This window comes from Cupressus sempervirens, chromosome 9, assembly GCF_028749045.1.
Source record: "Cupressus sempervirens isolate cs-2001-9-10 chromosome 9, ASM2874904v1, whole genome shotgun sequence".
Taxonomy (NCBI): Eukaryota; Viridiplantae; Streptophyta; class Pinopsida; order Cupressales; family Cupressaceae; genus Cupressus; species Cupressus sempervirens.
The window spans coordinates 274407210-274434281 of record NC_143126.1 but is presented as its reverse complement, the minus strand read 5'-3'; the positions used below and the strand labels follow the sequence as shown (position 1 = coordinate 274434281).

General features: G+C 33.3%; 1 protein-coding gene across 1 annotated transcript; it reads right to left on the bottom strand.

The window, feature by feature from the left end:
• Nucleotides 1-429: 429 nt before the first annotated feature.
• Nucleotides 430-6491, bottom strand: LOC149538515 (U-box domain-containing protein 35-like). Its single transcript, XM_089799837.1, has 6 exons — nucleotides 5762-6491; nucleotides 4384-4505; nucleotides 3889-4010; nucleotides 3195-3412; nucleotides 2374-3029; nucleotides 430-2040 (listed from the first exon to the last, which is right to left on the bottom strand). Exons 1-6 carry the CDS (start codon nucleotides 5988-5990, stop codon nucleotides 1183-1185), a joined length of 2205 nt encoding a protein of 734 aa, XP_089655963.1. The 5' UTR covers nucleotides 5991-6491; the 3' UTR covers nucleotides 430-1182.
• Between the last annotated feature and the right edge of the window lie 20581 nt (nucleotides 6492-27072).

Sequence of the window (27072 nt, the reverse complement as noted above, 5' to 3'; positions counted from 1 at the left end):
AAGTGTAGTTATAATTGATTATAATCAACTATGCTACATGATTTAGGACAACTCCTAATTTGATTGCAAATTGTCCTTGAACGCAACCTTGTTTTAAATATGGTTTTCCTATCAACAATAATCTGCTATTGTCTCTCTTGAACAAAAAGTTTTCCCATCAACAATAATCTGCTATAGTCTCTCTTGAAACAAAAGAAGGAATATTTTATTAGATCAATGAATTTTGAATGTCAATATATTGGTGGTTAAATGTGATGAATGGAATTGTGGGAGTTCGTTTTTATCCAAATGCGTCTAACATATACTGTAAAAATTTTAGTGTTTATTTTTCAGTACAGCCAACATATATGTGACAGAGTGGAGCTACTAATCTCATCAATGAAACTTGAACACAATGACAACAATAATAAGATTGAGTTTTGAAATGTATGCAAAATCAACAAGCAGAATGGCATCTGCAAATGAATTTAAATTATTATCTACTTTGGAAAACTCCATCCTGCAAATCATTGGGTGGAAGTGGAAGATTCACCTATTCTAGATAATAATTTGTTGATTGTAAACAACTCATAGAATATACATATAACTGATTAGTATACAGCTGTAACGAATTAAATACATACTGATACACTCTGTTTTGCATATGTATATGCTTACTTAAAAACTGGGTCCTGTCAACAGCAGGACAAACTAGAAAACACGGGAGCAGTGGAGTTAATCGGCAAATTTGTAGGTTCCCCTGTGCATGTTGAAGAAAATTGTTTGGGTTTTCTTTTTGTGGTCTGATGCTTGCTCTAATGGGCTCATCGACCGCTAGAAAACTTAGATAGAAGAGCGTTCTATAAACAAATTCTTCCAAATTTTATTCTCTCTCCGTCATTAATGAACATAACTCACCTTCCACAATCCCAGTTTGGCACTAGAAGATTGAATTCCCAAGAATGGAAGAAAAATGGGAAAGGTGGTCGTGCAGATCATCCATACACAGAGAAGATTAGGGTTTGGTGTATGAAAAATTGAAGATTAGGATTTGGTATACGAAACCCTTTTAGAAACCAAAAGGAGAATTGTTATTGATATTTTCTACCATAACCAATTGCTCTCGACCATAATCTCAAACTTGGCAGCATCACGGCAAATTTTTTCTTAAACGGTGATTCTGGAAACCCTCTCTTCTCATGATCAAAATGCCTTTCTATAAAAATGCATCAACTTCTTGGGAAAAGTATTCTTGGTTAGACATCCTCTGCTGTTGATATTAAGGGAAACAACCTCCTCCGTGTTGTCTTCAACACAAACCTGAAGATTTGGACATAAAATCTTGCTTGGTGATGTTATAAAGCTCTTACTTCTCCTTCGACCGTGCTTTGAATCTGCAGATTCTTTCAACCTCTGGAGCTCTGGGAGCACAAATGTCTCAAGATCTGGCCTGTCCCTCCGCCGCAATTCAACACACTTTAATGCAAGCCTTGCTAGCTGTAGAGCCTCCTTCACTGGCCAATCTCTAACAGTTTGGTCAAGAATTTGCTTGAAGGAGCCCTTATTAATAGCCTTTTCTACATCATATGCAAGTCCCATTGCTTTTTTTGCCGTCAGTAGCTGTAGGAGTACCACCCCAAGAGCATAAAGATCTGATTTGGTTCCCAGAGTACCAGTCTGCTGATACTCAGGATCAATGTAACAAAATGTGCCTGATGTTGTGGTATTTCTGACGGAGACGTCATGAGGAACAAGTTTAGCTAGCCCCACGTCACCTATTTTGCTTACAAAATTGTGGTCTAGTAGTATATTTGCAGGTTTTAAGTCGCGATGCACAAGTGGCTTAGGTTTTGCACTGTGTAAATACAACAATCCAGTAGCCACTTCTGAAGCAATTGCAAAGCGTACAGGCCATGGAAGAGAAGGTGTAGCTCCCCTACGAAACAAACGGTCTTCTAGACTTCCATTTTCCATGTATTCATATATTAAACATCCAAATTCGGGACAAGCTCCAAGCAGCATAACCATATGTGGATGTCTTATATGACTTAGAACTTCAATCTGCAAAAGGATCCAACAGGAATGAATCTACATAATTTTGGTATGTTACTACTGATTTTTATGCAAAGAATGACAATGTTTAGCTGCCTTTGTGCATTATATTCATGCTTCTGGGTAAGAGGGTAAGATTTCCTGTGAGTTTATCAGCATTAACATTGATCTGGTGATGGATCATTGGGTACGATCTGAAACATTGATGCTGATAAACTCACACAGAATCTTACCCAAAAAAGCAAGAATGTAATATCATGAATTGTGGAAATCTGTTACAGTTAATGCCTTTATGCATTTCAAAGTTGGCATGAAGTTTTAAAATCAATAGCAATTTTGTACCTCTTTTTGAAACTGTTTCCATCCTTGGGATGCTTCAGGGCAAAGAACCTTGATAGCTACCACGGTATTATCCAATGTGCATTTGTACACAGAACCATATGATCCCTCCCCTATCTTAAGAGATTCTGAGAAAAAATCAGTTGCCGACTCAATTTCTTCCATGGAATATCTCTTGTAAGTTTCAGGACCTGTGGCTAGGGTGTGTTTTACATTTCCCTTGACATTTGAATGTGTTATGCGTATATAATATTCAAGGGTTCTCTCTTTTGTCTCAGTTTCTGCCTCGGTGCCCTCTGTATATGTTACCTTCTCCTCTGAAACAATTGCACTTGCAACTTCTTCTCTTTTCTTTGCTACCTCCACTCCGTTTGCCCCTTGAGGTGGAAAATCCCCCTCCTTGAAATCAGAAATTCCTCTTTGGTTGGTAGAATGAGTCTGTTCGCTTTCAGTTTCAGCGTATGAGTTCGTTGAAGCTGGGGAAATTATGTCAATGTTAGAAGTCTGTAAGCTGGAATCATCTTCGTTGGCATTTTTATCTTCACTTGTATTGCTATGCATTATGACCAGATTTTGGATTGAAACGTCCTGGTGGCCTTCATGATTTGATGATCTTGAAAGTAGAAATGTGGGCTTCAAAGCTTCTGACTCTACCTTTTCTGCAATTGGCAAGCAAAACGGAAAAACATGAGGTATATGTGAATATTGAATCACAAGGGATGAACACCCTTATGAAATCAACATAGGTGATTACACATTTCAAATACTTGATATCAGATCCAGAGAAATGAATATTCTATTTAAGTAATTTAGAAAAGTAATACCTTTTGGTCCACTTCCATTTGGTAGAAATATGCTGTCCCTTATGTTTGGATCTTCAAGATTGTGATTATTTGTTAAATTTTCTCTGGTGCCGATGCTTTGTGTTGGAAAATCAGCTGATCTTAGCGAAGAAAGTTTTCCTTTTGACACAACATATACTGTGCAAAAGTTTGGCGCCATTTTTGCCACAGCAGTCGGTACATCAGAGGCCATGAACTTCCTACAGAAAATCAATTTATTCAAAATACTATACTAACCGGAAGAGACATAATGAGCTTATGAGCAATCCGCATAGAAAATGCTTATGCATGAAGCTACAAGTTAATTGAATGGGGAAATACCCTGTTGAATATGTAAGTTGAAACTTGAATAGACACTTTGATTCAAGTATAATATTTTTGCCTCTACCTGATATCTGTTATCTTGCTAATAGAAAAACTGTTGCATGATTTCATTTTTGGGATTTCTGTTTTCCAATTAATTAGCAATAATATCATCACATTATATATCGTGAAAGACAACTTCAGAATTATCAGGGATCCAAATCAAATTTGCTTTGCCAAGGACTTTGACGCAACCTAGCATATATTGATAACAGCATATTTGACAATTTCACCATTTTCAAAAGAAAAATTTGATGTTTAATGTTTTTTCATAAACATTTTTTCTTTCTTTAAAGACTAGTAGCGATGGTACCTTGTGATTAGATTTCGAGAAGATAATCCAAGAACAACCTTCCTTATTTTGGAATTTGAAATATGTTCTACAATTGCCTTCGGTATATTCTCATTTTCAAGAACCCTGATTTCTGCTTGCACCTGAAATACAGGAAAAGTGAGTGAATACTAAAACCAGAGCCTGGAATTCCCTAAAAACTTGAAGTAAAGAAAGAAAGTAAGAAACGAGTTATATGAATGTTTTGAATTGACCAAACAGATAAATGGGTGTGTAAAAAAGTATAACATTCTCGGAATAGACAAGAAGATCGTTCAATGCATCTACAATGAGCTATAAAAGAAAAAGCTGAAAAGTGTATCAAATATGCATAATTGTTAATAAGGAGAATATAGCATGAAGGTTTTACTTTATGTTGTTAAATATGAGCTTATAAAGCTAATTATTTTCGACCACTCAAATAATTATCTAAAGGATGTATAGAGAAATACCAAGTGAATTGAGTTACAGACAAACCTTTTTACCATTGCACATGCGTAGATAAGGCTGCAACAATTCATTAGTTTGTGATTCCACTTCTTTAATGTACAAAGCTGCAGCATCTTCACACACTTGTGCAATCGGAACTTGATTCCCCACTGCAAATGAGAAGCAAATGTAAATTACCTCCACCACAAAGAAGTCTTGAAAGTAAATATAAAAATATTTCTGGATTCGATTGTGTGTGTTTTTAGCATTGACGTTTCGGATCAGAGTCTGTGATCCATCATTAGGAAGAGAAAGTGCAAGAAAAGTAATGGTGATAGAACATAGAATGTGATCCGAAACATTGATACTAAAAACCCACACAATCGAATCCAGAAATATATTGATATTTAGAAATGAATTGTTGAAATCTGATATTGAAAGTCTCTTATATTGAATCATCCCATGTTATGTGCAAACTAATAAATATCTATATGGGCATTGCAAACTGAACTTCAGAACTGAATTATAAACCCAATACATTGCACAGTGTAATTAGAAGATCCAAACTAGATGACAAGAATTCAAGAGTGATTAACTGGATCTCCCAGCTAAATTTTTTAAGAGTCAAGGTTTTCAGGACTTCATTTTGATTTGCAATGATTGTATTTTCCCTTTTTATTATTTACCTTTTTATTTCTCATAACTTTTTTGAAGCTCCAGAGTTTAGAACCCCTCTTCTGGAAACAAGAGAAAAAAATCACTTTACCCAACTGTACTGTAGAGAGCCAACACATCCCTTACTGTTCCAGTCCGAGATCAATATGATACTAAATACCCTGAAGTGCTATTTGATAAATAATTTACATATGGTTCAAGTGGGTGACCATCCATTTGATCATTTAATCATCATTTCAAAATGTGGCAACTTTAAATAACATTTTAATTACCAGGATCTGAGCTTTGCAGAACAGCTTGGCACTTATAATGCCCAAAAGCAATATTACCAGATAGACCCCTACAAGGAAACAGAATGGAAGAGGAAAAAACATAAAACAGGGATTTCATTGGATCTCCATAGTACCTATCTAATAGAGCTTCTGGTAATAGGACATATGGTTTTCTTATTGTTCATCATCAGATGAAGATGTGATCGTCAAAATTGATTATATTAGTGTCCACAAAGGACCAAATCAGACATGTTTAACACTGAGACCACAAGAAAAGTGCCTTAACAATGTCCAATCCAATGAACTCTTGTAGAAAAACATTGAAAAAAGCATTCACCCAAATCATGAAGAAGATTTGTGGTATTTAAATGAGAGTTCATTTGATTGGAAAAGTGTAAAACCGATCAGGATCCTTCAAAAATTCCTACTTGTCTAATCCAAAACAATGAAAGTATGAAGAAGATTTATGATATTCATACTTGGTGTTGGGACTGTTAGTATCCGCGGCCGTACATGTATGAGCACCAAAGTTGGTTCTTCTGTTTTAGAAATCAAGTGATCCAAAGCCCATCTCACAGCATATTTGCTGTTCTTGTTCTTATCAACAGCAACTGCAATGGCTGCCCCAGAAGACCACTTCTGTCCTTCTTCCTCTTCCTCTTCCCCATCATCACTCAGATTCATACCATGAAGATCCATATTGCTCATCTATATCTTTCTCTGCAATCAGAATATCAGTAGAAAATCATCTATATCTTCTCTGCAATCAGAATATCAGTAGAAAACCATATGATTGTGGAGGTCCAGAGGCAGGGGAAGAGGAAGAGGAGGGTTGTTTTGGATCTACTTTCTTTTCCTACTTGCCACTCTCTATTATTGACCTTCAATTTCTTATCCCTTTCCAGTCAACGAGCATACTTACTCATTTGCCTCTCCTGGCGAAGAATACATGGGAGACAAATGAGAATGGCAGACTCTATGGTAGATCTGTCATTATTTTAATGACCATAAATCATTAATTGAAAGATCATTTGGCTTTTGCTACGATTCAACATTATTTAATCAAATCCCTGACGTAGGGATATCATCATTTGGACATTTTACTTGTTTTGACAACTACCCAACAAAGAATTACCGATGCAGGCAAGAAGCGAGTTGAAGTTTGGGTAAAGATGGGATTCCAATGATTATGGTTTTGTTGTTCAACATCTGTATTACTCAGATGAATGATTTTTTATGTGAAAACTTTGGGCGGCTCTCAAATTTTCTCGGTAATGGGTGGCTGGTAGATTAGAGGCGACAGTTGATTTGGATAAAAAAATAATTCTCCTTTTGTCCACTTCGTTGGAATCTAACCCTAAATGTGAGGGTCATCTCATCCTCTCAAACAGTAAATTCAATGTTAGTTTCATATATGCCAAATGGTAATCATATAGAATTTGACCGATCATTGTGAACTATTTTTCGAAAAGTTTAATTGAATAAATTAATAATATTAAATAGTCAATAGTCTTTTGGTCTATCTCTAAAGTTTAAAGGTTCTTAAAGATTCCATCAGATATACGCCTTGTTGAGTGTAATGTTACACTATAAAAAAAGGATGAGACATCTTCTCATGTAGGGTAGCTAAGAGTTCGTGAAAGACCTCTATTAAAAAAGATTTAAATTAAATACAATTATGAAATTACCGATTTTAAGTCTTGGTAGAAAATTTTTTGTCGTACAAATGACAGCATGATCAGAATCTGTAAATAATTTTATCAATTGATCTTTCAAAAAATATGGAAGAAAATTGTTTATTAAATAATTTTTTATTTAAAATATAAAATGAATCATAACTTATATGTTAAATTAATTATTAATTTTATATATTATAACTAATTCTTTAAAGTCGCATTTCATTAACTTGTATATAAGATTTGCTATTATTATAATATTTTGTAATGACTCTTCGAAAGTCACATCGAATATAATTGTTATTTAAGCAGGAAAGACATTGTACTCAACTATTATTAAAAAACAAACGACTTTTTATTATTTTTAAATTTTGTATTGCTCTAAGAGTAAATTAGAACCAACTAGACTAGTAGCCCATATCTTATCTTTTCCTTAAATTAAATATTTTTTAAAGCTTTTTAATATAAAAATATTTTTAAAGGGTACTTTATAATAGTATTTAATAAAGGTAAAATGTTCTTTTTTTTAGTTAAAATGTTTTTAATAGTCAATAGGCTTTTGGTCTATTGGCGAAGTTGAATGGCTCACAAAGAGCCCCACCAGTGATTAAGTCTTGTTGAGTGCAAGGTCTGAAGACATCATAAGGGATGAGGTCGGGATCGTGCCCCAAGCGAATTTGGCGGTGTGGATGCTCCTTGGTCCTTGGTTCTTAGCCGAAGAGGTTTCAGGCACGTGTGGGCCCGTATCGGGTACCTAAAACTTGTTTGTGGATGACCTCCATCAAAAAAAAGGAAAAGTTTTTAATAGTTGTGGGGAAGGGACTAGTATGACTATAGCTAGTTTTATATGTTTAATTAAGATAGAAGGATATGCCAAATTACAATTATATGTTTATAGTAGCTTATGTATACGACTTAACTACCTAAATTTTAGTTTCAACTAATTATATATATATATATATATATAGAGAGAGAGAGAGAGAGAGAGAGAGAGAGAGAGAGAGAGAGAGAGAGAGAGAGAGAGAGAGAGAGTTTAATTTTTAAATATGATTTTTTTTTAATGGTTCAGTCCCAAGAATTAAATTTTATAATTTACTATAGAATATAATTTTATGGATGCGGTTATCCTCCCTACAAATTGCACCATTGACTAAATTTCAAAAAAATGAAAACACAATGATACTTTTTGAAATTTTCAATATTTGATCTTCATGATCTGTATATTTTGTGATGGAAACCAACAAAAAATTTGAGAAAATTTTGTTGTGGTTTCATGAATCTAAAAAAGAATCATGTTTGACCATTTTTTTGGTCTTTGGCACATTTTGTCTAGAGATTAGCCGGCACCTAATTTTATTATATTATATAATATCCATCTCTCAATCAATTAAAATCATGATAAGATTTGGTTTATAGTTAGGGTACAATATGATATTTTTTAATGTTATATTTGGGTTGATCATTGGGATTAGATTATAATTTTCCTTAATATTCAATTGTGAAAACGGTTAGAATTCACTTTTATTTATAGTTATGATTTTAGGTCTTCATGTAGGTCTATGTTGAATAAAGTTCATAACTCTCTCTCTCTCTCTCTCTCTCTCTCTCTCTCTCTCTCACCACCTCCCCTCCTCCTTTACCCCATTGCCATTTGCATTTATTCCATGCCTTAATTATCTTCTCTCTCTCTCTCTGAGTACAAATAATCTATTTTATGTCCTAATTACCCTCTTTCTCTCCTTCCATCATATATTTCCTCATCATCCCTCTCACTCTCTACCTCATTTCTCCTCATCCCCTTCTCTCCTTCTTCTATCTCCCTCCTGCTCGAATTATCTCTTTCCACTAATTACTATCTATTACTATCTCTTATACCCTCTCTCTCTCTCTCTCTCTCTCTCTCTCTCTCTCTCTCTCTACATTAACATTAGTCTCCTTTAAATACCTCATATATCTACCTCTTGTCCTCCTCTATCTTCCTTCTTTAATCACAATGCCTATCTATTCCAAGCCCTAATTACCCTCATTAGAAAGCTCTATCTCATCTCTTTCCCCCTTCCATTTATCTCTCTCCCTCTCCCTTCTACATTTATCCCTTTCACCTCTTGTCCACTCATCATCTCTTACCCCTACTAAATATATATTAACATATCTCTCCCTATTACTCCCTATTACCCTCTTTTACTCTCTATCATTTCTCCTACTACTATCTATTACCATCTCTCTCTCTCTCTCTCTCTCTCTCTCTCTCTCTCTCTCTCTCTCTCACACACACACACACACACACACACACACAACATCATCCCAATAGTACAGGAGCCTAATTATCTTCTTCCTAATTTTTTTCTTTATAGGATCATAGAATATGCACAATTTATCTAAAATATGTCTCTACCTCATTCCTGCCCTTCCCCTTCTATCCTTCTCCTATCTCCCTACTCTCTCTCTCTCTCTCTCTCTCTCTCTCTCTCTCTCTCTCTCTCTCTCTCTCTATCTCTCTCTCTCTCTCTCTCTCACACACACACACACACACACACACACAATTACCTCCTATCTCTACCTCATGTCCTCCCCTCTCTTCCTTCCCCAATCAACATTCCTATATATTCCAAGCCTTAATTATGTTGACATTTTAAAGCTGGGTGATCCCACAATAATGGGTTCCACTTTTTGACCAATTTTGACACTGAAATCAATATTTTTGCAACAAACGTCACGTTCAAGTGACTATATCTCCAAAACTATAAATAATTTCAAGCTGACATAAACTAGTGATTTTGAGTACTTTGTTCCTACTTTGTAACCATATTTTTTAATCTAAAAATATATATTATTTATGTCAATTTTTTTTTATCTCCTCCGAAAAGTGGTACATAATAAAATTCAATATTTTAAAAAGTGACAGTCTGTTTGACACACATAACTTTTTTTCTAGAAACGATAATGAAGTAATTCTTTCGACATTAGATTTATAACATCAATATCCAGAGGATGCATTTGGTTTGATTTATTTTGGTTGAATATTTTATAGTTTATGAAGTTTTGAAGTGACATGAACCATAATTCAGACATACGTTCCGTTTGACACAGATAATTTGAAGTCAATTTATCATAAACCATTTTAATTTATTTTTAATAGAAAGGTATCTCAATAAGCCAGTTCCTCCATATTTTTTTAAAAAAATTTGACCTAGTTTACTAATTTTCTCGAGGTCTCAAAGTCAGTTGATGTTCAATTGATAATGAACCTATAATGAGTTAAACTCATTTTTGAAAGTCTTAATGATTAAATTATGTATTAAAATTATAGTCATTGGAAAGCTTGCTCTGAGCAACACATTTTGACATTTTTTATTTTACAGTAGGAGATCATTCTCCTGCAATTATGGAAGTCAAAAGAGAAATATATATATATATATATATATATCTGAAAAATAGGTGAAATTTTGTGTAATTTTGTATGTTCGTGCAAACATGGCGTTCGCACGAACATGTTTACCATGTTCGCACGAACATGCGCCATAAAACTTTGTAGCCACCGAAAAAGTTTGGGCACATGTTCGCTCGAACATATGTAATTCAACGTGTTCATGTGAACACCCAAAAAAAAAAAAAAAAGTTGCCATTTGTCTTTTTATTTGCCATTTTTATAACTATTTGCCATCAACCTGACGACGTGCATTGTTTGTCTTTTCCATGAATTTCATTCGCAAAATCGAAAGCATCAATTTGGTAAAAATATTGTACGTTTAAATTATTTATTTATTTATTTCATTAGTGAAGTTGTTTGACGGATGCATTGAAGTTAAATTAAAAATTAGTAACATATTAATGGTGTTAAAAAATGTATATTCTTATTGTCTTACTAATGGTCTCCTTGTAGCATGTGGCAATCGTGGAATAAAGACATGATTGTAACAAACAACTAATGCTTGTTTTGCAGGACATTGTCGAAGACCATTGTGTGTTTGTCAAAACCATGTGTGTGGATTTATTAGATTAAATAACACTTCGTTTGGTGCTTAAAATGAACTTTTTATTTTCTGTCTGGTGTGTCTATAGTGTTTAAATCCCTAAGAGTTGCATTGGACGTATCCTCTCCCCTCGCCATTCGTGGATCTTGGGTGTAAGAGAAATACATGTAACTTTTATAGGAGGCATGCCTTGGACCAAGATACTCGATATTGGGTATGCTAGGGGATGACCTTAGAGCGGTAACGGGCCAAAAGCCAGGTCAACGTTCCAGTTGCTATATAAAACTCGATTACGGTGAAAGCCGTGTCGGTGGTATTGTTGAGTGATAGCTCTCCTCCAGTACCTTTATGGTGCGTCAAACCCTGGTTCTTGGGGCTAGGAGACCTTCTGAGGAAGTTTATCACTCACTTGCTAAACGAAATGCCCTTACTAAAAACCATGTTTTAGTGGTCAAAATCCTTTCTATCCACTGGCTCAAGGGTTCACCCATGCCCATGAAGACATCCTACATTCTTGCAGTCCTTAGTAGAGACAACAGTCCCTTAGGAAGTCATGCCCCTTGAGATGCGGATCTTGGTAGCCCTGAGAAGTGAGTGCACTGTAAGGGGGAGCCTGTGGTGCCAAGGTCCTAGGTTGTCCGCTCTGGATAAGCGCAGTTGAACTTTGGTTCAAGTAGGAATTCAGTGGATACAGTCCTAAAGCCTAGGTTGTGGTGTGATTGTTCACTTTTAACAATAGTTATTCTTGTTTTAACGTGTCTTGCGTGTGTGTAAAACATAATCAAGATAAAAGCTAACATTCAAATTTACACCTTGGAAACTTGAAAAACCTTGTCAAAACATTAAACATTGTCAAAACCTTGTCAAGATTTCACCTAAGTTTAAAAAACCTTATGTATACCTCTATCATTAGCATAATCATATTCTTAAATGTCATTTTTAACTTACCCTAGTGGTATATCCCCCTCATATTGCATTTTGCAAACCCTAGCATCATTTTCACTATCAAACCCTATCAAATTGTCCATCAACCAACTTGTCTTCTTGATCACCTATCCTCATTTTACATTACCTAAGTTATGTCATTATCAACCCTAGGAAACCATCCCTTGCATAGTCCAGTTTGCATACACCTACCTTTAGCATCTTTACCAAGTCCAAAACATAACTCTAACTTTCATTTTGCATATCATATTCTTCATCTTGCATACCTTCAAAACGACACCTTGCATTTGCACTTGCATAACATCCCTAGGACATTTGCACTTTGCATATCAAAACCCTATGTCATTTAACATTTCCTCACATTGCATAACATCTCTAAACATTTAAAAATCTAAAAAACACTCATATCTTGCATACCCACATCTTAATTATCAAATTCTGATCTCTTTTACCAACTGTAACCCTGTTTTAGCAACTGCACACTTCATGGGTGAAGTTGGTAGTTTCAGGGAGCAGTTGATAGTTTTAGGGCGCACTTGGTAATTAGGTGTTTCATTCTAAGTTCAAGAACCCTAATCTGCACTTCCACACCTTGCATTGCATCCCAAGACCTTAGGAAACACTCTAAATTATTCAAAACACTCAAAATTTGCATTTTAGGCACCCTGCAACTCTATTTTACCAACTGCAACCTTTTTTTATCAATTGCACACTTCAAGTGTGCAGTTGGTAGTCTAGGTACGCATTTGAGAAGCATAAAGTTCATTTAAGTTTCCCTCCATTGCATCTAAATTTTGAGGTATCATGCCAGCACTCACTAGGACACAACCTTTGGAGTTATCAAATGCAATAATGGCACCTATAAGGTCTCATCAAGAATCAATCATCGAAATCATCTAAGTTACATTTGACAACATCAATGTTAATCCCTTGTTTGACAAGATACTACCAATTCCTAAATATCCCAAAAGGATGTTAAGACTTTATTTTAGGACTCACATCATTTGGAGCTACATCATTTGGAGAAGAAAGAAGGACATGAGAGCTACAAACGAAAGAGGGGATTTCTAACATTATGTTTGCTTCTTTTGATAGCCGATGCCATTGTCTTTTATGCAGCAATTTATTCTTGAAGAATATTTATTATAATTTTTATCCTTGAAGAATGTTTTTGACTCACAGATTTTAGTCATATTATAATGAAGAATATTTATGCTTTGTTGCAGATGACTGCATTCTATTGATTTCTATCAAACAATTTAAAAGTACCAACAGTGATAGAAAAATCTATACAGTGGTTTTTTTATCTGATTATTGTGCAAAATTTATCTTGAGGAAAGGGATAAATTATTATTATTTTTTATTTTATAATGGGAAACAAGAAAGGAAGGCAAAACAAATATGCAAGAAAAAGATCTGACGAAGTAGAACAAAAAAATATTCAGAAGACTGTGGCATGTTATCATCAAATTAAACAAGGTGAAAGAAATGTTGAAGAAGGCTCAACAGAAGTAGAAGTAGTGCATATGGGAGAGAGGTCAAGAACACTCCCTATGGAATCTCAAACAATGAATGTTGAAGAAGTTTCAAGATCAATCCCTATAGAGGTTCAAATAACAAAAGTCGGAGAAGGGTCAGAATCTTTCCTTGTTGAATCTCAAACAATGGATGTTGGAGAAGGCTCAAGATCGGTCCCTGTAGAAATTCTAGTAACAGAAATCAGAGAAGGGTCGAGATCAGGTGTAGGAACTGGTATGGATGAACTCTTAAATATTGTCCAATCTGCAAAGTATGGTATTTATCATAAGAATTTAGATCATTTACTTAAAATGGATGTAGATAAATTGAGAAAACTTGCAGCTAGGGTTCAACCATTAAGTTTGTCTAAGAGAAGGTCAATGAAGAAGAAGATAAGAGAAATTATTATTGAATTTGATAATACTAAAACACTTGAACAAGCTTAGTTGCTTTCACTTTTGCTTACACAAAAAAAGTTGCAAGAAGCATTAAAATTGTTAGGTGGAAACACAACATCAAAGAAGAGAAGATTTTCTAGCATGCAAACTGATTTGATTGAAAATGTTAAACAAGGTTTGAGAAACATAGGAAAACACTCTCGAACTAAAGATAAGTCTCTAGCAAGAAAAAAATATGTCTCAAAATAGACAAATATCTTCAATTTCCTCTGAAATGGGTTTTAGTAGGAAAACAATGAGACAATATGTTAAGAGAAGATTAATTGTGGATGACAGTACTATGGAGGGCAACTAGGCAATCATGTGTAGAGCACCTCGTTCTGATAGAATTGAAGAGTTATTTTAAAATTTAGTCATATCATTTTGGATTGATAACACTCGTCCTTCATCAAATAGTAGAGATGTTATCAGGCATAAGATTGCACCTGGTCAATATGAACATCATACAAAACATTGGTTGGACACAACACAGCATGAGTTATATGTTTCGTTTTGTAATGAACATCCTAATGTAAAAGTTGGGCAAACATTGTTTGAAAAATTGAAGCCATACTTTGTGAGGTCAAACAAAGTGTTTGAAACTTGTTGTTGTCGTCCTCATATTGAGTTTGATCTCCACTATCAGGTATTTTGAAAGTTTATAGAAGACACATATGGTTTTCATGCTGCTCCTCCTAGTAGGAGAAGTGAGTTTATATCATCCATTTTGTGTGACAACATAGATGATCCAACTGGTAAAATAAATTGCATCAAAGGATTATTTGAAACATGTGGTGAATTGGCTCTAGTTCCTTTGAAAACTAAAAATATTGATGTAACAAAAATATTGAATTGCAAAAGTTACAAGTATGTCAAGAATGAAACAAAGTTGGGGAAAGAAACAAAAAGGTTGGAATATGTTGAAGAGGAGTTGCCTGTTCTAACATTTATGGATAGATTTAAGAAATTGATTCAACCTTATATTTTTCATGCATTTTTTGCAAAGTGGCAAGCATAATAGTTTCAAACTCTGAGAGATAATTTTCCACTTGGAACAATTGTATCAGTTGTTGATTTTGCAGAGAACTATTCATTTGTTTATCAGAAAGCAATTCAATCAGATTATTACTTTAATTAGCAGGTCACTATTATGGTACATTTTTTTTTATAGACATGCACAATTAGATTTGGATGGTGTTTAGAGTACAGTTCAAGCACGAGTAATTATAAAGGAATATTATTTTTATATAAGTGATGATAAAGAACATGACATTCACTATGTAGAACATTGCTTCAATATGTTCTTTTCTTATTTGAAAGAAAGAAACATAAATGTTGATAAACATTATGTTTGGTCTGATGGATGTGCCGTGTAGTTTAAATCATCTAGACCATTTTATGCATTGTGTAGATATCATCGCAATGAGAATATAAAACACATATGGAATTTCTTTGAGAGTGGCCATGGAAAAGGTGAGCATGATGGTGCTGGAGCTTGCATCAAACGTGCTTTGCGAAAGTATCAAATGAATTATCAAGGAGTTTGTGTAAATGATGCACATGATGTTGTTGAATGGTGTAAGACTCATTTTGCATTAGATGAGGTCGGGATATCATCAACAATGAGTCGATAGACACCATATAGAGTCTTTTGGGAGATAACAAGTATGGATGTGTACGTCTGTTTAACTTTTATGCACAATTAAATTATAAAATTTTATTGTTAAGTTTTATTTTCAAATTCATTGAAGTTTAAATTTAATTTTTCTATATTTTCAATTTAACGAACTTTTAGGTGTCAATAGAAAAAAAATGCATGGTTGCAAGAGGATAGAAAAGACACGTTCCTTACATCCAGTCATGAGTATAGATAATTGCAATTGGACATTGAAGACAAGATAATACTCATGTTTTTTTGACAGTTGCACTGATGAAAACTATGAAGAATGCATCAATCAGACACATGGATATACAGGTGCATGGATTTTGGTACCACTTGATGTTACTGATACATTTGATAAAGAAGATGAAAATTTTGATGATATTCCATTGATTTCTGATGATTATAATCATATCTCTGGATTGGTAAAAGTGGGTGAGTATCATAAAAATTAATCTCAACTTTTTATTTAATTATCAATTTCAACTGTCGTATATATATTGTACACATGCATTCATGTATACTTGTTATGCAAGAGATGTCTTTGCAGTGATTGTTGAGCTTGGAAATCATGAATGTGTCAGTTATTATTTATTGCGATTAACTGCAGAGAGGACAAAGTTATATGACCCTGAAGAAAGTGATGGAATGTTGTTCCCCATAGGTAAATTATACATATACATGTACATGCACATATATATTTAAATAAATAAATATATCTAGGTAACTTCATATCTGTCAAATTTTAAAACACTTAAATTTGTGGTAAAGGTTCTGTTGTGATAGAGGGAACATATTTGAAGCAAGAGAAAATATTCCAACATGGAATACACTTTGTTGATTATCAACCTGACAACAAAGTTTTACAATATAGCCACCTAGTCGTTGCTACAGGGCTTTGTCTGCATCCAGTCAAACTTAAGCGTGTACGTCACAAGTGGAGACTAGACAGTGAAGATCATAAAAAAATATTGCATGTTATAAGTGTACATCATGGTTGATTAGACCTTTGAGATTTATTTTATAATAATCTGAATATCAACTTTGGTGAAATGTGTTTTCAATTGTACTATGGTGAAATTGTGAATATCAACTTTGGTGAAATTGCGTTTTTAATCTGAATATCTGAGTTTCAGTTATCATTAGTTTATTTAAAAACTATAATATTAATTGTACTATGGATGAATTTAAACTATTGAATTATCTATGTTACAATTCTTAAAAATCAACTTCTTTTCAAACTATTAAATTTCATCTTGAATTAAATGTGTTTAGATCAATTGTACGATCATAAGTTCTTAATTTTCATTAATTTATTAAAAAATTATATAATTTAATAATTTAAATTAATTGTACCATGGATGAATTTAATAATACTCCACCTTAAAAAGTTCCAAGGAAATTCAAGTAGTTGCAAACAATAAATATGGTGATTTTGTATCATTGTAAAACAAAATGCATACTTTCTAAGCCCACGGAGGTCCTCCAAAAGTTATAATTAAAAACCATCCGTTAAAGAAGATCAAAAACATTATTATTACGATAAGCTTCCACGAAAAACCACTTTAGAGTCAGTTCAAAGAAATTTGTTGGACGAATGAAAATTGAACTCTTGTTTAAAAAAAAAGTATTTTCTGATTGTAGACCTTTATAAAATTAATTTGAAAACAAAAAAAAATTAGTATTCTTAATTAGGGTATGTAATCTTTTGATTTGACAATTTAAAATCAGTACAGAACATTCTGTTCTGGTTAAAATCCTTTTCCATTTTTCAAGTAGTCTATTAACATTGAGTTATTTACAAAAAAAATAAGCCTACACATTGATTAGAAAAAATTATTAGCTGAGGCTTTTGAGTGCATTATTTCTCTCACTTCCATCACAATGCGAGGAAACTCATCATTTAAAACAGATACAACACAACTTAAATGTACAAATCGATGAAGAGCAATTTCTGCTCCACCAATACCAGAAAATAGAGAAAGTACTCTAACGCCATCAGGATATAATGCTTTCAAGACTGATAAGTGATATGCAACTGTATCTGTTTGGAATGAATTACCCAAACAACACAAGTGGTCAGTTGGACAAGAAGTTCCACGAGTGTGATCTCTATCAAATTTTAATATAAGCTCTATCTCATGGAGCTCTAGAGGGATGAGGTCACTTGGCCCCACCCGTACCAAATTCCACTCTTCACACTTTTGAAGTATATATTTCTGCTCACTATCTTGTAGTTGCCCTCGTGCATTCTGAATCATAACTCTCAATTGATCAATAAGGACACTGCCACATCGTCTTGAGTCTATGGAATTTTTTTTTGTCATCTAATCCCATGAAGGCCAATACTTTTTTATTTGTGGAAGTGCTTCCTAAATAGTCATAGGGGGAAAGGTTCTACTTGAAATCGCTCTTCTATTGGAAGGTTATACACATACCCTCTTGCTCTTCTAGAAGCTAAAAAGAATATTGAGTCCACCAACTCTGGTTCAACACTATTAAATTGTTTGGATATTGTCTTCCAAATATCCTTCAATGCAAAAGCATCATTCTCATAGTAGAAGAAATGTGGCCCTTGCATGAACACATTGATTTCCTTTGAACACTGGCCAATAGGTTCCCCAGGAACTCCAAAACTAATTAGTTCCTTGGGACACAAATTAGGGATTGCATCACATACTTCAAACATTGCTTGCTTGTCTTGCATACCCTCTATGTATTTTTCATACTTCAACACTCTCATTATCTATGTTACAATTTCGAACTTACAGAATTTCATTATCTATGTTACAATTCTTAAATATCAACTTTTTTTCAAACTATTGAATTTCATCTTGAATTAAATGTGTTTTTAATTGTACAATCATAAGTTCTTAATTATCAAATTTAGTTTATTAAAAAATTATATAATATAATAATTTAAATTAATTGTACCATAGATGAATTTAATAATTTAAATTCATTTATCAACTTGTTTTCAAACTAGATAGAATTTCATAAGTGAAAATTAAAGTATGTGTTTTTTAAAATTGTAAGATTAAGTTCATAGTTATCATTTAGGTCACTTTATTAAAAAACTATATATTTTAATGTTACTTTATTACATCTATGGTCATGTACTGTTAAAGTTTAAATTAGTTTAAATTAATATTTTTTTAAATATTATATTTTGTAAAAGTTTTCTAAAATAATGTATTGGCTTACCTAATTAACATATTTTTATCGACATAAAACTAATATTTATCTTTAGCAGGTTAGTAATAGATTATCAAATTTAGTTTATTAAAAAATTATATAATTTAATAATTTAAATTAATTGTACCATGGATGAATTTAATAATTTAAATTCATTTATCAACTTGTTTTCAAACTAGATTGAATTTCATAAGTGAAAATTAAAGTATGTGTTTTTAAAATTGTAAGATTATAAGTTCATAGTTATCATTTAGGTCAGTTTATTAAAAAACTATATATTTTAATGTTACTTTATTACATCTACGGTCATGTACTCTTAAAGTTTAAATTAATATATTTTTTTAATATTATATTTTGTAAAATTTCTCTAAAATAATGTATTGACTTACCTAATTAACATATTTTTATCCACATAAAACTAATATTTATCTTTAGCAAGTTAGTAATTGATAATTTAAGAAATATGTATCTTTCTAACTTCTTACTAATTGATAATTGATATACATGTACACATGTGTCTCAAGATTATGTTCTATAGCCATAAAACAAAAAAATACACATATGTACACATATACAGGTCTCAAGAATAAACATCTACAGATCTAATATATCTCTATGTATCTGAAATGCAAACTGTAAATCTCGAATAGATATACATATGTAGCAAAATATAAAAAGTCATATATATGTACATGTGATGGTATCTAACACTGAAGTACTCAATAATCAAATAAATAGTGAAAGTACATGCATGTCATCAAGGAACTGAAATACACGTGTACATGTAAACTGGACCTCCAATATATATGCATCAAAAAATATATAAATCTGATCTACTACTAGAAGGACCCCTCAAGACGCATACGAACAGAATGACCCTCTGATCGAGTCTCCTGTACATCCTCTCGCCGAGGCGCATCAATCAAGCTTTGCAAATATATATACATATATAGATACATGTGTTATAGTTCTATCTTTAAAACATATATATACATATGTGCATCATGTACATATACATTCAAATTAAATACAAATTTGCATATATATAGATATATATCTAGTTTTCAAAAATATTTAAATAACTTTAAACAAACTATTTAAAACTCAAGTACCTGAGCACTACCAGGTGCCTCAATAGAAACATCTATCTCATGTATATGATGCCCTAAACCAACAATATGTGTAACCATGTGCTCAGCGACTGGTGCCTACATGATTTATTACGAGTTAAAGATTAAATTAAATATCTACATATATATCTAAACTAAATTTTTCAATAAATGAACATATTTTTTAATTTCATATATATTTAAAATTAAAAATAAATTATATATGTACCTGGGTCTCCGAAGGTGGAGGATGATCAGCAGACTCCATCATATCATCTACTGATGCACCTAAGCCTAAAACTCCATGTCCAACTGCTAGTAAATCTGAGTGAAGTGGATTGTGTAACTGGTTGGGTACATTTGGTGTAGAATTAGTGCTGCCAGGTCCGAATAACAGGTCCATGTATGAGGAAATACCTAGGGTTGAACTAGTATCAATCTTAGATAGGCCTCGCAACTGCTCACCAAAATCATCAAGGCCCTCAGCTGTGATATGGACATCTCCAACTCGTATGCTCAAGTCATCTATAGAGTGTTGTGAGTCTGGTACCGAATGCTGTGAGCTACGCACAGGTGTATCATCTGTCACTGGTGTGGAAGCCTGTGTCTGTGGAACTATGTCAGGGCTTTGATGCTGTCTAACAACATCCATCACCACATGTACTAGAATCCTCTGTGTATTATAAATATAGCTAATAAAGTGCAACATATCCTCCAAAAAATACAGTGCCATATCCATATGTATCTGCTGTCCTGAAAGACCACGAATATCGCTTGGCAGTGGTAGCCCAACAGCTCTATATGCATCATCAGAGGAGGCACCTAAAGTGCTACTAGATGCCTGTGAAGATGGTCAACCAAGTGGACGAGGACGTCGACTATTGATGCAGGAGCATCTTGCATGGAAAAAAAAAATTGAAAAAAAAAATTTGGAAAAAAAAAAAAAAAAAAAAAATTGTGGAGGAGAGAGAAAAGTGACGAAAATTAGAGGAGAAATAATAAAAAATAAAAAATAAAGGAAAAAGGAGAAAAAAAGAAAAAGAAAAGAGGAATTTCTATTTTCAAGGTGCATAAGTGGCATAAAATAGAAAAATAAGAAAAATAGTTGTCATTCCATTAATCGAGGTGTGTAGGTGGAAATTCTAGAAGGTTTTGGATAAATCATGTATTTAATATTTGTTGGGTGCTTAGTTGTATTTGGGTGGGAATTTAATATTTATTTAAAGATAGTTGTATTTACCTTTTATCCCACATTGGTTGTGTTTGTAATGTCTTGGGTTAGAAGTGCCTATTTAAGAAAGGCCTATTATCATTTGTAATCAAGTTCAAGAAATAGAAGCTCAAGGGGGAAGCTTGAGGAGTAGAAACTTGAGAAGTTGAAGTTGTGGAAGGAGAAGTTCAAGGAGAAGCTTGATATCATCTTGTGGGTGTTGTAAGGATCTTCAAGTATAATAAAATTTCTTGTGAAGCATTTTTTGGGTCTCCATATTGTTGCATTCTTTCTTGTGAGTTGTTAAAGTGGTGTGGCCCTCTATCAGTGGTATTAGAGCAGGAGTTCCTGAGCGTGTAGACAGATCGCCGAAGCTGAGGCAGTTTGCACCAGGACCTTGGGAGGACATGCAGATTGATTGATGGATGCAAAGATGGAAGATTAAACTTGTTAAGGCATGATTGTGGAGAGCTGGTGGATTGCAAATCCATTGTCCTAGACTTGTGATGTGGTTCCTGATTGCTCGTGCGAGGTGGCAGGTTGCGATCTGACTTGCAAACAATTTGGTTGTCAGAAGGAGCGTGGGAAGGATTTGTTGCAGAGGGTTTACGAAGATCTTGGAAGATGGCTCCAAGAGGATTGGACCCTAAGATGATTGCCAAAATTCGTGATATAGTGGAGAGGAATTTTTCTAAGATGATTTCTCGGTTGGATGATAGATTGGCTGATCAAGTTAAGGAGGTTCATGAGAGAAGATGGCATCACAAGGTTGAGGTGGAAGAGGTTGGTTTTGCTGATCAGTCTGTGGAGTCTGATGCAGAACCTGTAGAGAAAACAGAGGTTGTTGCTGAGGATATTCCTAACCTTGCTGATGTTGGGACAGAAGTTGGTTTTCATGGTCAGTTGGTTGAGTCTAACATGAAGATTGTGGCACACTCAGTTATGGATGATCCAGTTGTTGTTGGTGGTGACTTGTATCTTGCAAAACATCTTGTTGTGAGCAATGAGGTTACTAGTGTTGAGAGTTTGGCATGTGTTGATGGAGATCTACATGTTGGTGCTAATATGGAGTTTGTTGTTGCTGATGCGGGGTTTGTTGCTACTAGTGTGGATTCACTAGTTACTGATGTGAGTGAGGGTTTGTTGATGAAGAATTATGTTCAGTTTGTTCCTGGGAATGAGCATGTTGATTGGATGGTTGAGATTCTAGTGTTTGATAGAGTAATGCAGATGTGGAAGATTTGCATGGTGGTTTTCTTGTCCCCGTTGAGGTGGAAACCTTTGGTGAAGATGAAGATAGTGGTAGATCTTACTTTTGGCGTCAAAGTGTGGGACACACTTTTCTATCTACCGGAGGAGTCTGATGCAGGAGCATCTTGCATGGAAAAAAAAAAATTTGAAAAAAAAATTTGGAAAAAAAAAAAAAAAAAAAATTTGTGGAGGAGAGAGAAAAGTGACGAAAATTAGAGGAGAAATAATAAAAAATAAAAAATAAAGGAAAAAGGAGAAAAAAAGAAAAAGAAAAGAGGAATTTCTATTTTCAAGGTGCATAAGTGGCATAAAATAGAAAAATAAGAAAAATAGTTGTCATTCCATTAATCGAGGTGTGTAGGTGGAAATTCTAGAAGGTTTTGGATAAATCATGTATTTAATATTTGTTGGGTGCTTAGTTGTATTTGGGTGGGAATTTAATATTTATTTAAAGATAGTTGTATTTACCTTTTATCCCACATTGGTTGTGTTTGTAATGTCTTGGGTTAGAAGTGCCTATTTAAGAAAGGCCTATTATCATTTGTAATCAAGTTCAAGAAATAGAAGCTCAAGGGGGAAGCTTGAGGAGTAGAAACTTGAGAAGTTGAAGTTGTGGAAGGAGAAGCTCAAGGAGAAGCTTGATATCATCTTGTGGGTGTTGTAAGGATCTTCAAGTATAATAAAATTTCTTGTGAAGCATTTTTTTGGTCTCCATATTGTTGCTTTCTTGATTGTGAGTGAGTAAGGGTGGTGTGGCCCCTCTGTCAACTATGAAGATAATGACCAATAGAATATGATGTGATACTAGCCACCGCAGATACAATGTGCCCAATAGTGTCAATTGCTTCCCTTTGGGAAGCAATGCCAACTCTATCTGCAATAGGCACATGTGTAGGAATCACAGGAGGCATCCTCGATCCAACAAACTGTCTAAGATCTGTAGGTGGCAGATGATCTACACTGCAGTACTAGTCACGATCAATGATTCGACCACGCCCCTGTCTACAATAATCAGGAATATCCAAGTAGTTGACATTGAGCCCTATACGGAACTCAACGTACAACTACTGTGAAAAATAAAGGGGTATTTGGTCTTTATTAGGATAACGACCATATGCAACTAAAAATTGTGGATAGATCATGCTAGCAATAATAGGGTCTCTGCATCGTGTGACTCTGTAGCCTCTCACCCTACCCTGTGTCTCCTCATAAGCTGAAAATAGCTCTCTCTGGATGACATCTTTGGGGGCTACCCTCTTGACGTCATCGAATGATGCATCTCCTAAAACCTCAGCCCTAAGCTCCCTAAATATGGAAGATAATATGACAGGAGTAAATGAATGGTGACCTCTAAACCTAGCTGTCAAATCCTGTAAACTCCTATATATCATAGTACATATGTCTCTATAAAGACCATCATCAGAGGTCAATATAGAGTGCTACAGTCTAGCAACCTCATGCTCTAAAAATGAAAATAATGCATTGATATCGATGCATGGAGGTGGTGCAGTAGGACCTCCAACAAGAGCTGCAAGTGCAGCCTGACCTGGAACATGAGCCGCACCAGGAGCTGGAACATGAGCTGCACGACGAGCCCTACGTCGAGGTACATGAGGAGCCCCACCAGAAGCTGCAGCACGAGCCCCACCATGAGCTGCACGAGGAGCCATATCGGGAACTACATCAGGTGCTGCAATAGGAACTGCATCAACCTGTTCCATAGTAGGAGCCGTAGTAAGAGCCACAGTAGGAACTACATTAGGTGTTGCACCAGAAGCTGCATCAAGCATATCGTGTGAAGCCATATCTATAGAAATGTATGAAGAGCTAAATTGCCTGTTGTACATAATTTTTTATTTTTAACATTAAAAATTATACACATGTAATTAAACATACATCACACATCATGGACCTAGATAATTTGTAACACATCCAGACCTAGATTAATTTGCATATAAGTATAAGATGATTTTAAGTTGAGAGTTTGGTTATGGTTAGAGTTAATTTGTTGTTCTAAGATTTTATTATACTTTGGGGGGTATTATTAGAGAATTCAATTAAAGGGTACCTAATAAATTATTTATATTACTCTTAAATGATAATGTTTCGAGGTTTAGGTTTCAAGTTGGGTTACATATATATCATTTAAAACAAGGGTCATACTTCATGTATGTACATGTGTTTGAAAGTATGTGCATGTATCTCAAATGTAATTTTTAACAATTTAGGATTAGGGTCAACTTGTTTTAATTTTATGTAAGTTACGCTTCAATTAGGTTTTCAAATAGGGTTTTAGTGTAATTAGGCTCAATTTTAGGGTAAGATTTAAGACCTTATGACACTATCAGGGTTTACACGAACTTAAATAATTTCTAGCATAAAATTTGGGGGTTAATATTAAAGTCCATGGTTAAGAATTTAGGATAAGGGAACTTAGCATATGAAGTTTATGATTTGGTTCAAGATTATGATTTAGGGTATTTATTATCATTTATAATATTGGGTTTAGAAATTAAATTTTAAGATCAAGGTTAGGGTTAGGGTTTGGATAATGGTTAGGGTTAGGGTTTGGATGTACATGTATGTTATATTCATACCTAGATATGCAAATTAATCTACATTCTTATAAATGTATAATTTAGGGTCTCCCTTTAAGACATGTCATTGAATTATATAGTGAATTATATACTTCTAATTATTAAGACATTAAAAATAATAACATATGTACATTTAAACATGAATATTGAAAACATATGTATGTACATCTATATCTACCACATGAACATATTTACATGTACATTTATCAAATAAAATAGACATTTTAATCTACATTCTTATGTATAATTTAGGATCTCCCCTTTAGACGTGTTATTAAATATAGTTAATTACAATTAGTTATAAGATACATTAATATCAATAGTTAACATATACACAAATTATACATATAAAAATGTGAATTTATTAAAAATATGTACATACATCTACTTTTGACCATGAACAAATATACATGTACATCTATGTTCAAAATAAAAAATTATACATTTTAATCTATATTTTTACATGTACAATTCAGGATCTAGACCCTTAAGATATGTCATTTAATTAAACTTCTAAGATTAAGACATTAAAGTGAATTTGACATATATACATTTAACATTAACACACACACACACACACACACACACACACACACACACACACACACACACACACACACACACACACACACACATTTTAATGTTAATGTTTTTCTAAATTTATTTTCTAAATTTTATATTAATATAAATTTCTAATATTTTTCTAATATGTTTTTAAATTTTTTTTCTAAAAATGTTTTTCTAATGTTTTTTCTAATTTTTTTTCTAAATTTTATATTAAATTCTAAATTTTCTAATGTTTTTGCAATTTTTTTTAAAAATTGTTTTCTAAATTTTATATTAAATTTTAAATTTTCTAATATTTTTTCTTATTTTTTAAAAATTTATTTTTAAATATTTTTTAATATATATTTTAAATTTAATATTAAATTATAAATTCTCTAATATTTTTGTAATTTTTTTTCTAAATTTTGTAATGTTTTTGCAATATTTTTTTCTAAATTTTCTAATTTTTTTTAATGTTTTTTTCTAAATTTTTGAATTTTTTTTAATGTTTTTTTTTTAAATTCTAATTTTTAAAACTAGTTTTTATAAATTTGTTTTCTAAATTTTATATTAAATTATAATTTTTCTAATGTTTTTTAAATTTTTTTTCTAAATTTTATATTAAATTATAAATTCTCTACTATTTTCATAATGTTTTTTCTAAATTTTTTTTCTAATGTTTTTCCTAAAATTTATATTATATGTTTTTTACTATTTTTTCTAATGTTTTCTAATGTTTTCTATATAATATTTTTCTATTTTCTAAATTAATATAAATAAACAATAAAAATATTAAATTAACATTTAGATATGTTTTCAAAACTATTAAAAACGTAAATAATATTCAAATATGTTTTCAAAACTATTAAAAACGTAAATAACATTCAAATATGTTTTAAAAACACAAAAAAAATGCATTCAAAACATTAAAATCTACTTTGATAATATAAAAAATACTTCAAAAACTTTGAAAACATTAAATTAATATTATTTTGACATACACGATAATGAAGAGGAGAATGAAAACAAGAAGATGATGTTGACAGAAGTTGCTCAAGCCACACGTTCGTCCGAATGGTCAATCAACAGTATTCACCTTAAAAATGAGGTTGGAAAAGTGAAAAAAATGTTTTTAAGTGCTGAAAATTGGCTCACTACACGTTCGCGCGAACATGTACCTAGCGCATGTTCATGCAAACATACGTTGACATGTTCGCGCGAACATGCGCTAGGTACATGTTCGCGCGAATGTGTCTAATGTGTTCGTGCGAACGTGTGGCGAATAGAGATGCGAAAATTTGTCAACTTTTTCAAGTTTCTTTGTCCCACTAAAGTGGAACCCATTATTGTGGGTTCACCCAACTCTATCTCATATATTTCTCACTTTTCCTTATCTCCCTCACTCTCCATTTTATATTTGCCCCTTTCATCCCCCTCTCACTATCACTTCCCCCTACTAAATATATTTTCATCTCTCTCCCCCTTATTATTCTTGTTCACTCTCACTCCTTTCTCCTATTACCCACCCCCACCCCTCCCCCCCCCCCCCCCCCTGCCTTCTCTCTCTCTCTCTCTCTCTCTCTCTCACACACACACACACACACACACACACACACACACACACACACACACACACACACACACACACACACACACACACACACACACACAC

Bases quoted from the DNA above. Each gene is read 5' to 3' on its own strand.
- LOC149538515 (XM_089799837.1), bottom strand. From the start codon at position 5,990: ATGAGCAATATGGATCTTCATGGTATGAATCTGAGTGATGATGGGGAA. The intron at 4,506-5,761 runs GTATGAATATCA...TCTCATTTGCAG, and splicing joins ACTAACAGTCCCAACACCAA to TGGGGAATCAAGTTCCGATT. The intron at 4,011-4,383 runs GTTTGTCTGTAA...CCTGTATTTCAG, and splicing joins GCATGTGCAATGGTAAAAAG to GTGCAAGCAGAAATCAGGGT.